Source organism: Tiliqua scincoides, chromosome 2 (assembly GCF_035046505.1).
Source record: "Tiliqua scincoides isolate rTilSci1 chromosome 2, rTilSci1.hap2, whole genome shotgun sequence".
NCBI classification, from domain to species: Eukaryota; Metazoa; Chordata; class Lepidosauria; order Squamata; family Scincidae; genus Tiliqua; species Tiliqua scincoides.
The window spans coordinates 206,814,034-206,827,315 of record NC_089822.1 but is presented as its reverse complement, the minus strand read 5'-3'; the positions used below and the strand labels follow the sequence as shown (position 1 = coordinate 206,827,315).

The 13,282-nt window shown below is 46.4% G+C and overlaps 2 protein-coding genes across 3 annotated transcripts in view; one reads left to right on the top strand and one right to left on the bottom strand.

Moving 5' to 3' along the window:
* Positions 1-5,892, top strand: part of DCAF1 (DDB1 and CUL4 associated factor 1) — a 45,960-nt gene extending 40,068 nt beyond the window's left edge. For both annotated transcript variants that reach the window (XM_066617425.1, XM_066617426.1), the window contains exon 24: positions 4,298-5,892. In XM_066617425.1, coding sequence (XP_066473522.1) covers positions 4,298-4,356 — 59 coding nt within the window. In that variant the 3' untranslated portion in view covers positions 4,357-5,892. The remainder of the gene's footprint in view (positions 1-4,297) is intronic.
* A 1,698-nt stretch (positions 5,893-7,590) lies between these two features.
* On the bottom strand, positions 7,591-11,214 carry RBM15B (RNA binding motif protein 15B). The gene has a single exon (XM_066615026.1). The coding sequence runs from the start codon at positions 11,180-11,182 to the stop codon at positions 8,411-8,413; it is 2,772 nt and encodes a 923-aa protein (XP_066471123.1). The 5' UTR covers positions 11,183-11,214; the 3' UTR covers positions 7,591-8,410.
* Positions 11,215-13,282: the final 2,068 nt, after the last annotated feature.

The window sequence follows — 13,282 nt, the reverse complement described above, 5'->3', positions numbered from 1 at the left end:
GGCATAGATAGATGCTGCTCAGTGGAGAAAGAAAGGTACTCTGTCCTCATTTATTTAGATGTCTTATCTTTTGTATGTTTGAGAAAAGTGGTATACAAATAAATTCAGATACTGCTTCCTTGCGAGATTGCATGCTCCAAGACTCAGCCTTGATGGGCTCAGATGAGCCGGTGGAGCGGGAAATAATACTATGTGGAGCTAAAGAGAAAGTTATCAAACAGGAATTTTCTCTCTCTGGCTAAAGACTTACTGGAAGCGAGGTGAAAGTGTGTGTGTGTGTGTGTGTGTGTGTGTGTGTGTGTAAATGGAGTATTCTTCTCTGATGCAGAAAATGCCATGTGTTTCAGCTGGGTGGAATGTTGATAGAAGGAAGTGGGGGGTGGGCTTAAGAAAATAGAGGTGGGGGGAGGTTTAACCTGCATGGGAATCCTTCTCCCATCTCCTTGCAAAACTCTGTGTCTCAAGGCAGGCAGCAGTTGCCTGGTTAAGTTGCTCAGGAACACTTTCCTCATTGCATTATAGCCCATAAGCATGGTGAATAATCATTTGTTAAAAAGTTAGTCTTACATTTCACATCCAGAAGATCCTTGAGGGAAGACTGAGGTTCAACAAGATTGGAGGGGCTGGGGTAGTTGACATTTTTTAAAAAATTGAGAGGGACTGAACTAGGGGTGAAATCTTGACCCTCTGAAGTTGTTGGAATGCTTGCTATTTTTTTCCATTAAAAGTAGAGTGCCAGCCCAGTCTTTTCTGTAGATTGGATGGAGATGGCATATTACAAATTCTGATTTTAACATGTCATTCTGTATGTCAGGTTGGTTTTCATCCTGAGCGGCAAAAGTCTTCCTGGCACACTCACCTGTGCTCTTCTCTTGTTTTGTTGTAGTGCAGCTTCTCTGCAATCAGAAGCAATCATGAACCTGTGGGTCATACCCTGTCAGGTCTCCAGCGATTTTCTTGTGTATTTGTCAGTTCACTGTGTTTGTGAAGGTGGTAGGTATTTTGTCCAAATTCCACCAGGACTTGTGACATAGCTGTAATTAAAAAATGAATTGCACCATAATAGACGCTACATGGTTATTGTGCGTTCCTGGGGGAAATAGGCCGACTTCAGGGTTCTATGTGGCAATGAAGAATAGTCTGGGCCTGAGGAAGAGGCCAGTGTTGCCAGGAAGGAAGATGGCCAGCCTAATTTATTAATATTTTTATGATACATCCCCCATTCCTACTCCAAGTGGCTTGAGGCAGCTTCCATCCATAATTTGGCAGTATAAAAGGATTCATATGGGCTTCTGTTATGCCTTTCTTATATGGAAAATGAAGTTCTCTGCTACTGCAGTCCTGTATCACCAACTATTCTTCTCTCAAAAAGATAGGTCCCTGTGGGATTGTTTCTCTTCCATGTTGTGGTGATCTCAGAGTTTCTGTCAGGGGACTGCTGGGCCCACCTGGTCACTTATTTGCTTCTACCAGTCCCAAACCTGCAAAGACCCTGCCTTTTTTAGAGCTTTGAGGGATTAGACACACTCCCCTCTCTTTCTTGAACCCAGTGCCTGGTCAACATTTTATTAGCAGTGGAAGTAATGCTGGTTTTCTGAGGTTTATTCATAAATCCAGCCTTCATTTTAAGTAGTTTCAGCTTAAGAGATCCAGCGTAATGGTTAGCTCTCACTGTCAGTTCCAGACATTTCAACATCCCCTCTACACTATCTCCAGACCATTTGAATACAAATAGGCCCTAATATATACCAAGAACTGCCCAACCTCCCTTTTTCAGTTAGTCACTTGGGAGGGAAATTCAAATAAAACTGCCCCTCCTGTTGCCCGTTTGTCCGGTCCTGTTCCCTCTCCCCCCCCCCTTAATTACTTATATGATTTTGGAGGGAAATTTATATTTTGATTTCTAATACTTATACCAAGAATTCCTTATTGCACAGCTGAAATCTCAATTTTTCAACCTTTGCTCATGACATATATCAACCCTGCAAAATGTAACCCTCACTGCTGTTCTGAACAACAACTTTTGATGTGTGAGGATAGTACTCTGAAGCTTCAGAAAAAAGCCTGGAGTGTGCAAGAAGGGAAAGGGATAGCTATTGAATTGGGCACAATGGAAAGAGAAGGGTGCAGGAAGGAGAATGTAAGTCAGCGATTTTCAGCCTTTTCAGCTCATGGCACACTGATAAGGTGCTAAAATTGTCAGAGAACTAAATCAGTTTTTTAAAAATTGGCAAGGCACACCATACTGCGGGTGAGGAGGAGCTTCACATCCCCCAGTGGCCCTACTAATAAATGACTCTCCCCCAAGCTTCCATGGCACATCAATGTGCCACTAACTTGCAGAAATGAGGTAACATATTGGCAGTTTTGTAAGAAACTTTTAAAATGAGTGTATAGCATGTTGGATTACTCACTGCATGCAAGCATGGTATTGAATATTCAAAAGAAATGGATGCTCTCAATCTTAAAAGGAAGGTGGTCTTTATCTTCTGTGACTTTCCAATGAAGGTCTGTTTGCATCAGCAGTAATTTTTCAATAAGGGAAGGGTATTCTAATATTTGTAGGCTGGATGGCTTCAGTGGAGGTGTGCTAGCAAGCTAAACTGCTCCTAAATAATTTCATTTGCCAGCATTTGCTAATTCTGCCTCCCTACATTTTTGTGGCTCCATGTAGCTACTTACTGTGAGTTTACTAGTCTGTCTCAAACATCTGCTTTCAAGTACAACTTGTGTATGGGTGTAATTCAGTGGTTCTTAAACTTTTTCAACTGGTAGCTCCTTTGACCTACTGAGCCATTGGCCGAAACTCCCCATCAGGCCTACAATCCTATATGTTGTATAGGGCAGTGGGTTTTTCTTGATGATTCTGCAGATCCCCAGGCTGGTTTCCATGGTTCCCTGGGGAGCCACAGCTTGGGAACCACTGGTGCAATTGATTATTTAGATCGATGGTTCCCATGCCAGGGGTCACACGGATGGGTTGTGGGATACAGCATTCCCTGTAAGCTGCATGGGCACATACATCCTGCTGATGTTCTGCTAGAGTTTGCTGCTGGCTTCATGAAGGTGATTCTTTGCAAACAAGGGTCCCATGAGACAAACTAGAGCCTTCAAGAATTCTCTCCTGTTTGTTAATATGTTAACATTCGTGCTGAGTTGTGTGTGTGAAATGTAATTTATGACAGAATCTCTGTGTAACTGTCCCTTAAACTGTGGCACTGTGCCAGTTTCCCAAGAAGGAAACTGCTGTTTTAAGGAATATGTTGCCATAAATATTATACATAAGACCTAAGACACAGTTGCTGTCTCTCTGCTAAGCTTTGCTATATCCAGATAGCGAATTCCCCTCTAGTTGGTAGTGTGATGCTACAAGTTTGGTGGCAAATCTCCTTCAGGAACTAACAAGCTTTACAGTTGCACTTCAGTCTGTTTTGGGTTGTGCCAACTGTGCTGATTTGCTGACCTCATGTTTGTGAAAAACACAGGCATATGGTGGTGGGATAGAGTAATAACCCTAGTTATGTCACTGTTTTGAAGCCTCTTCTGAAAAACACAGGAACATCACTTGATAATTCTACCTTGGACGAAATCTCCCCAGTGAGAAGGCAGACAAACCTTGGAAAGTCTTTCAGAGTTCCACGGGATGTTAGAAGCCATACGAACATTAGTCTTATAACACATCATAGAAACTGGCAGTATTCTAGGTTTGGGGTAACTTCACTAGAGTGTTTGAGTACCAAAGACAGTTGGTGTTAAGTGCACTAGCATGCCCAGATTATTCCTTGACGATAATCTCCTAGTGATGGTTAGTCAAAACACAATACAGATGAATCCTGTGATTACCTTGTCACATAAATGACCTAAATATGCTCCAGCTCGGGTACAAGATCTTGTGACCATGTTGCGTGCCTGAACACTCCCCCTGCTCTAGTGCCAGTTGCATCTTTTACTTGCAGTGCAGAGGATTTTGGAGCAGCCTAACTCATTCTCTGGTGTATTTTCAAATCATGAAAGCATCTCACTGGTGGTAAGTGATCTGCAGCTGATGAAAAGTTGCACTTGGTTTGTGGCAGTGGAAGAGCCTTGTTGATCCATTCCTTTTAACACCAAAGGCTTTGGTATCAGTTTGACTTCTGACAGCTGGATGACCTAGTGCCATAAGTGATGGCTGTGTCTCTGGTTGCTAATGTTTAGCTTATGGTCGCTCATATTTGTTTTGGAACAGGTTATCTTGTTTGACATCTCTTGACATTTGAATCTTTGCATTGTTCAAATAATCCATTTGTCCCCTTTCCAGCTGACAGCTCAGGTAATTCGGATTTGGAAGATGACATAATCTTGTCTCTGAATGAGTGAGGAGTGGCTGCCCCACAAGATGTTGGCAGCAGGAAAGCTCCCTTCTCAGAAGCCAGGAGACCAAATCGGGAGGCGGTACTGAGCACCCTCTCAGATCCTACATCTTGGGAGAACATCTAAAAGAACTCCATGCAGTGGACAGATGCAGCCTTTGGGCATGCCCAGAGCCTTCCTACAAAAGAGATGAGGGGTTGGCCTTTATTTTCTCTGCCTCTTTATTTTTAGTTTTTAGGCTGAGATATGACTCTCCTTGCCATGGAGACATCTGAAGATATTTCACAATATATTTTCTTTGTACAAAGTTCTTTCCTAAAGAACAAAAATAGTTTTATATGAAAAAGGAAAAAAACAAAAACAAAAAACACCAGACAGGTATTATAAAGAGGGAAAGAACCTGTATCCTTCTAATACTTAGTCACTATGATAAATTTCTGGGGGAGAAAACAAATAACAAAAAGGGCATTTTTACTGAAAAAATAGGAAAAAATTAAGTGAATCATGGTTTGTAAAACTGGATGAGTGATATTTTTATTTTAAATATAATTTTTTTAATGGAGGTGTTGCCACCTGCTGTGAATTTTTTTTTCGTCCTTTCAAAAGCCCTATGAGTATTCCTGCTGTAGTAGCCATGGTGGAAGACTGGTGGTCAGTTCCTGGTCTATTCAGAACCGAACATTGCTGGAGATAAAAGAAGTCCAGACTGTAAGGTCCTCCTCTCCCCATCTTTTTTGTGAATGAATTTTTAAAATCTTTATTCCCTTTTTTCTGCCCTATGTGTGGAAACTACAAATCGAAGGCCTTTTTCTTTAATGTAAATTGTATTTATTAAAAAAATAAAATTCAAGTCCTGTCTGTTTATGACTCTGAACTGCGGTAGCACACATTAATTGCCTTTTCTTGGGTGCCCTTCAAGTTGTTGTCTTTGCTTCTTTGCCTCAGAATGAGATAGAAAATCAAGGATATTCTCAGATTGCAAGTGTGTGAATGCAATTACATGAAGGTATGACTGAACAGCATTCAGTACTTTGGTCAGGGATATTCAAGATTGTGTTGCCCATGATGTTTGTTCTGGATTTTAATGTTTGTATGAACCAATAGTTCAGGAGATGGAGTGGGTATTCATCCTCTTCCGCACTGTCTGAATGCTTCTGCTGATAGTAGGGCAACAGGACTGCAGCTGTTATGGCCTTGTCCACTGAATGCATATATTATTGTACTGAACACATGCAGGTAGGAGAGTGGGGTGGGGCTACTAGGCCCCTTCCTAATACAACTTTGTACACATTCATTCTACCCAACAATAACATCTGCACAGTCCTATTATATTGCCTGAAATTCCTTCACATGGAACCAACTCAACATTACAAGTTTTAAGGAATTACTAAACTTTTAAAACTTGTGTAATCGGAGATATGCACAAGATCTCAGTGACCTGACTGCTTGCACTGACTTGACTCTCACACCCTTTGCTACATTTTTCACTGTGGTTTAAAGTTCCTCCTGCCATGCACACCTTTGGTATCTGAAACAGTTATGACAAGATGGAAAATATTCTGCTGCTACTTAGCATTTTAAATAAACTTCCTTGAGTATACTAGATGCTTCACAAGACTTACTTTAATTCTTACAAAAGACCTGAAATGACAGCCAGTATTATCCCCACATTGCAGATGGAGGTAGAGACCTGCCACAACTATGGGTGTTTGTGCCTGAGGTGACATTTTAACTGGGAACTTGTTGGCCTAAACCTCACCACTTGAGTACACCACTATTAAATAAACTTGGGAACTTAATGCCTTTAGTGAACATTAAAAAAAAACCAAAAACAGCTACACTGCTATTTATATCCTTCCTATAACTGTTGCTTCCTTGCTGCTTTACTACCCAAAGGCCAATTGCTGTATCTGAATTTTTTTTAGTTTAATTAAACAGTATTTGAACTGAGCTGTTGAGTGGGACAGAGTGGAGAATAACTCAAGTTTACTTCAGCTGAAGGCTATCAAACAACTACCAATGTCCAAAAATCCATGCTCTCCCACTGTTAACAGTTTAACCTCATCTGTGAAGTTCTAAAGTACAGAATTTGCTTTAGAATGCAATTATAAGTATCTTGAAAAAGAGAAAGCAGAGGAAGTGCATCCCTGCCTGCAGTAAATTAAATTGGAGGACAAGCCAGGAACCCGTTATGCCCAGGCCAGGGCCCTACATGGAGGTGTAGCTGATATATACAGATTTCTAGGGGTCATATGCTGGGTACTGCAGTTCCAGAATCACCCAAATGGTGATACTTTAACAAATTGTTTCAAACATTACTTGCTAATAACCAGGACTGGGAATCTGTGCTTCCCTAACTTTGAAAATGTCAATCCTCAAATCCTCAGTCTTTATGCGTTTGAATTCTAGTATTATGAAAAGTTAGCCTTAATGACTGCATAGACAACCCGGACAATGAATGCAGGAGGGGGTGAAATTATAGAAGCTAGGTCTAGCCATGGTTGCAGTCAGAGAGGCTCAATGCTTCACACAGTTCATTCCTCTCATTACCTTAGACCTACTAGCTTATCTGTTACCGATTTCCAAACCTTTTCTGTCTTCCATCTCTCCCAGGCTGTGCAAAAAGTTCTGTCCGCAAATATGCAAACTAAGTGAATGTGCATACATCCATTTATTCATTGCATAATTTAGACATAAGTAGGATTTCCCTGTGCAGAAGGTGGAAATATTTCACTACATATAATACATATATTTCATATAGTGGACTAAATAGCTCTTAAAATCCACACACCATCTCTCCCCCCCCCACCTTTTTTAACCTGGACCACATACAACAGTTTCTGTATGTACATCATATTGTGTATATGTACATGCACATCTGTGCTGCTGCATGTACTTGTTGTGTTACCCTTACTTCCAGTTGTGACTTTCTATTGTCCATATGTGGGCAAACAATGTATTTGTTGCATATTTCTATAAGTGCATTTTTTTTGCCCTAAATTGGTTACAGAGTATCAGCCCACTAATCAGGATCACTACCAACTGATTTGGGCATCATGAGGGAGGATTCCTGCAATAATTCCAAGGCAGAGAGAAGAAGAATGCTCATAATGTGCAACCTAACCTCTTCCTTCTACATAGTACCACATGCTCTTGTCCAACCCATTGTGTTTAACTATGGAGGGAAAACCATTTGGGGATTCAAACTACAATATAGTGCACACACTCTAAGCAGGCAACTTTATCAGGTTTGATATTTTATTTTTACTGTTGCAACTGATTAAGGAACTGATGAACAGAATCATTTAGATTTTGTATCAGGTCCTACTCAAGTGCCTGGTTATTTGTCTTCCTGAGAAGCCCATATTATTGAACAGGAAATCTAAAAACAGCTTTTGTAGTATTATAATCAAGGCAAGAGTAATCTACAATGAAGAAGGAAAAAGAGAGAGATACCTCACATATCTTTTATTGCACCAAGAGCTGCAGAGCACTGAAGTCAGGTTCTAAGCTTCATAGAGCTGTTCTTTGGTTAGGGAGACCTCAAAAGCTCTCATCCACCAAGAAAAGGTTGGTTCAATGAAAGATAAGTTGCCTTTTCACTGTTTATATTTTGAGATTCATTGTCTAATCAATTGGGAGAGAACCAACCAGGCTTCAGTGAAAAAATCAAGAGTACAAACTAGTATAATAGTATTGAACAGCAGCAAAGGTGCCATGGTGAAGTTATTAGCTGTATCTACTGGAACATAGAGCCAGCCACTGGCAGACTACAGAAACCAGGACACTGCACAAAGTTAAAAATCCATCAGTGAACAAGGCTTTACTGACAACTTTTCCATACATTTAAAAAAGAACACAGCAGACAGTGTCACATATTAAAAACAAATAAAATGGGATTCATTAAAATGTATTAAAATTAATTAGGAACTAATAAAATCATATAATTTTGTTGAAGGACTTTTGGGACCCCTCTTAAAATAATTGGCCTTAAAAGCAACCAGGCTGTGTGAGACACAAAGAAAACACAGAATCAGAGAGAGAGAGAAAAAAGAAAATGCTAGGCAGTGTCTTTGACTATCACTATCACCATATGTTCTTCTTCTAACTTTCCCAATGTTCTTAGTGCGGACTGGAGGTACTGCTGAGAGAATTCACAAGGAGGAAAAGCATAAAGCATGCCTGTGCTGTCTCTCCCCTTTGCCCCTCCCACAGGAAGGCTGATCACCCCAGCAGCCTGTTTTTGTTTCAAGTAAGAGACCAGGTTCCTGAGAAGCCGTCTTTGCAAGCCAGGCTCCACCACAGGGAAGGTCCCTTCTGTGCCTGCTCCTCCTTGAGCAGCCTGGGTAGCCAGCAGCACAGCATAACCATTCGGGCTTCCTTGCTTGATACGTCGAGTTACTTCATCCAGCTTGGGCTGGTCAAGCCGAAGTCTTTGAGCAATCTTGAGCTGTGTTAGCTTTCCACCAGACAAGTGGTCTTTCAGAAGCCCATTGATGACTCCTAAGTCCCCATCAAGAATGTGCATAGATGTAGGGAAGCAGCTGTTCTTCAGAACAAGTAGCCCATTCCAGGCAAGCTGCAGAGTGTGGGCATAATCTGACAAGCTTTTTAATTTCTTTGTTTCAGTTTTTGACTCTTCATGAGTCTTTGATTCAGATTCACCCGTTCGATGATTGCGTTCGCTGTCCCTTTTTTTAGACTGAGGTGGATCAGATGTTTCACGGTGTGGTTTGTCCTCTGATGCATGCCGGTTATTCTGGAGGGAGTTAGTCTGTTCTTTCTCGGTAGTAGACTCCGTAGTGTGGTTCTCCTTCCGAGTTCTATCTGGGCTGCGATCTAAAGCTGCCCCACCAACTTTTGTTCTGCCTCTATCATCATAAGGTGAATGGGCAGTCCTCCCACGGTCGTTGGAAAGGCTACGGCGTTTACGCCTTTCTTCCCAAGGCTTGAGCACACTTCGGTCACTGTCACTGCCCCAACGTTCTCCGCTCCGACTACGTGCTGACCGACTGTAGGTCTCCAGATTATTTCTGCGCTCTGCATTTTTGACAGTACTTGCCCAATCTGCTTCTAGGAAGCCCCTTTCTCTGTCTGAATAGAGGAGATGAGGAGGAGTCCTGTCTCGCACCCTTAAATCTTGCTCTAGACTCCTGTGTCTGCTGTAGCCTTCAGGGAGTAACTCATAGTGTACAGGCAGTGGTGTAGGCTGGTACTGCTGAGGATAGCGTGCCTCCTCAGCTTTGGCAAAATCTACTCGAAGTCTCCTGTCTGGTCCACCTAAAGGGAAACCCCTCATCTGTGCACAGGCAGCCTGGGCAGCGTCCAAACTCTCATACTGAATATAGGCAAAGCTGTCCCCCTTCACATAGTCAATAGTCCTAATGCTGCCAAAGCGGTCAAATTCCCTAGCAAGGGCGGCCAGGGAAGTACTTGGACCAAGACCACCCACCCAAAGTCGTGTCGTGGGGTTGACTTTCCCATAGCCAATTTTGATAGGGTTCCTGCCGACAACGCGGCCTGACATGGCAACCTTGGCGCGGTGTGCCATGTCCAAGTTCTGGAATTTAAGGAAGGCGTAGGCTCCACCTTGGCCCCGTGCAGGGCGCTTGATCACCACTTCCTCAATCATGCCGTATTTTTCAAAGGCACGCCTCAGTTCCACTTCAGAGACATTGTGGTCTAGATTGCCAATGAAGAGGTTGCGGGTGGCTCTCTGATCATCCTCGGGCATGAGATCCTCTTCAGCCACGATGGGGTAGCCGTAAGGCCGGCCACGCTCATCATACAGCCCGTAGTAATCCAGTACTCTTTCCCGCTCCCGAGATAGGCCCAAGGCGACAGCCTCCAAGGCAAAGGCCGCAGCAGCAGCCTGAGCGTGTCGTGGTCTGGGCTCCCTCAGCAAGGGACTGGTGACAGGCGAGAGCGATCTCTGCTTATACGGATAAACCCCGTGGATAGGAGGCAAGAACGCCAGCGGCTCAGGGGAGGGGGTGGGCGGGGGGGTTCGGCTGCGCCGCCCCCCGCGCAAATACACGGGCTCCACCTTGAGAGGGCGGTCGTAGAGGAGGAGCTGCCGGGCCCTGGAGTGCCGCCGGGCATCTCTGGCATCGGCTGGGTGCCGGAAGTTGACATAGGCGACGCGGCCCAGCTCGGGGGTGTGGGAGAGCTTGACGCTGATGTCGCTGGCACCGCCGCTGGCGAACCTCTGGAACTGGCGAAAGAGCCCGTCCTCCAGCAGCTGGTCAGGCAGGGCTGGGCTCAGGCCACTCACCAGCAGCGTCTTGTACTCGCTGGAGCCGGGGGGCTCCCCCGCCAGGCCCACGCCAGCTGCCAGCCCCAGCCCGGGTGCCAGCAGCAGCGACGGGGCCGCCACGGGGGGCGGGGCGCCCAGCAGCAGGGAGGGCGCCGCCACCGCCGCCGGAGGCGCTTTGGCCTTGGCGGCACCCAGCGCCCGCGAGGAGGTGGAGGAGGGCGGCGGGGCCGCGGCCACCACGGCCTGGCCGCCGCTCCTGGCGCCGGAGGAGGCGGCGCGGTGGTTAGAGTCGCCGCCGCCGCCCCCCGCCCCGGGCCGCTCCTCCCCGCGGTGGCCGCGCGAGCCGGAGCTACTGCCGGGCGCGGCCTTGTCCCGGGCGCTGCGCGACGACGCGGACGAGGCGGAGGCGGACGAGGCGCCCGAGCTCCGGTGCGGGCCCCGCCGGCTGCCGCCGCTGCTGCCGGGGGCGGCGCTGCCGCTGTCGCGCTCCCGTTCGCGGGGCCGCTTGGCGGAGGAGGCGCTGCGCGTGCCCCCCGCCCCGGCCGGGCTGGAGTCCCGCTCGCTCCCCCGCTTCATGGCTCCGGCCCGCGGCTCAGGAGGCGCCTCCGGCGGCAGCTGCCATCTTGGACAAAAGGGAACGAGCGAAGGCGGCTCTGCCCAGTTGCCGCGCCGTGCGCGCCTCCGACGTCATCACCCCGCGCCCGCGGCCGCCGCGCAGTGGCTGCTCTGGCGGGAGGCCCGGGGAGCAGCGCGAGGCCGCGAAGCCTGTGGCGCAGCAGGGCGCGCGCCGCCCGCGTTCCCGCCCACGCGAGCCGCCTCCAGGCGGGCGCGGGTAGGCGGGGCGCAGAGCGCGACGGCGGGTTGCCCAGTTTCGCGCTCCTAGTCCTTCAGCCGCCCCCCTACGTGGCAGGCGGCGCAGGCCCACCGCGCAAGGCCCTTGGCCCCCCGAGGCAGGCAGGTCGCCGCCTCCTGCGGAAGAAGCGGCCCCGTAGTCACACCAGGGCCTCCAAGCCCCTGCAAGGCGCTTTGACGTGGACAACTGCAGGGACAGGTGGTGGGTGGGGAGGCAGAGCCTCCCCACCGGCGTCTTTCAGAAAGTGCTGCCGCTGTGTAAGGCATCCACAACCACGCGCTCTGCCTGCCCGCTCCTCTGCCTTCCCTGCTCTAGACAGGGGTTGTGGTGCTTGGGTGCCTTACAGGGCAGCAGCACTTTCTGAAGGACCCTGGTGCGGAGGCTCTGCCGCACCTGCCTCCCCACCCACTACCTCTCCCTGGACAACTGCTATCTATGAACGCACGGCTACTAGTTAAGCTCACGTTGAGAAAGATCTGCCTTCTCAGGAGCCGAGCACAGGGCAGATTTTACATCCTCCCCTTTCTCCTCTCCCTGGAATGTTTTGCCTAGGAAAAGTAGGCATGCCCATTATTTGAATGCTTAGAGAAAGGGTAGATACTACCTTGAAATAGCTATGACTGAACCTGTTACAAAATAAGCAGAGTACATCTTCCTTCCACTTTACAATACCTTCTTAGGGCCCAATCCCATCCAACTTTCCAGCACTGGTGCAGCCACAGTGCAGTCCAGAGGTAAGGGAACAATGTTCCCATACCTTGAGGAGACCTCTGTGACTGCCTCCCCAAGGCAGGAAGCAGTGCAAACCCCATAGGCACAACTGCACCGGCACTGGAAAACTGGATAGGATTGGGCCCTTAGTTGTTTCATTACCAGTCACTCCCTGCACTATAAGGATGACAGACCCAGCAGGAAGCATCAGGCTGCCCATGTTTTCTCAGACTTGGTCCAACCATCTTTTCATGGTGCTATGAAACAGCTACAATGCATCTGTCAAAGGTGAGCAGAAGTGTAGTGAGCTTAGCATCACTCGTTCAAAAGATTTCTCAAAAGACACTACTGAAGGACTTTCTGGCTAAATGCAATATTCACTAAAAAGTAGAGCTTTTTTCCTCCCACTGATTAAAAACTTAAATTAATGAGGGCTAGAACACATTATTTCAAACCTGGAATTGCCACATTTCTCTTAAAACAAGAATATGCACATTCAAGCTCACCAATAGTAGAGAAAGGTAGCCTTGATAGTAGCTGCCTTCATTTACCTACCATTTACATCACTTCCTGCTAGATATTGAAGGGTGATTGAGGCAGATATCATTCCTGAGAGTACTAGTTGCTAACAGAGTTGGTACAACACATTCTGCTACATTGGTTTATATGAAGTGCTTAGCACACCATAGCAAAGTACAGCAGCCAGAAGCTCCTTTATGAGAATGTTTCTACTCTAGGGTAACCTCTGTCCTTTCTTGAGCTGAGTTAATAATCTAGGCTGGGTATGCATGCTGCAAGTAAAGCAGTGTTTAATACAAGCCCGTCAAACTACATTATAAATGCTAGATGTGGGAGAAAAGAGTCTTCCCCATTCTTCCAGCATAAGCCTGTAGGTAAACCAAAGAGCCTTATTCACTTTGGTGATTTTTCAGTCCTGTATTTACAAGTATGTGACATTGCATATATAATGCAAGTTATCTTGGATGTTGCTATATTACAGGTCAACCCATGACCTGCAGTTGGGTAGGACTGCAGCTTAAATGTGAATATAAAGGTCCAAAAACTTATCAAACTTTTTGTGTACAACATGTTCAAATCCTCAAGAGTACTAC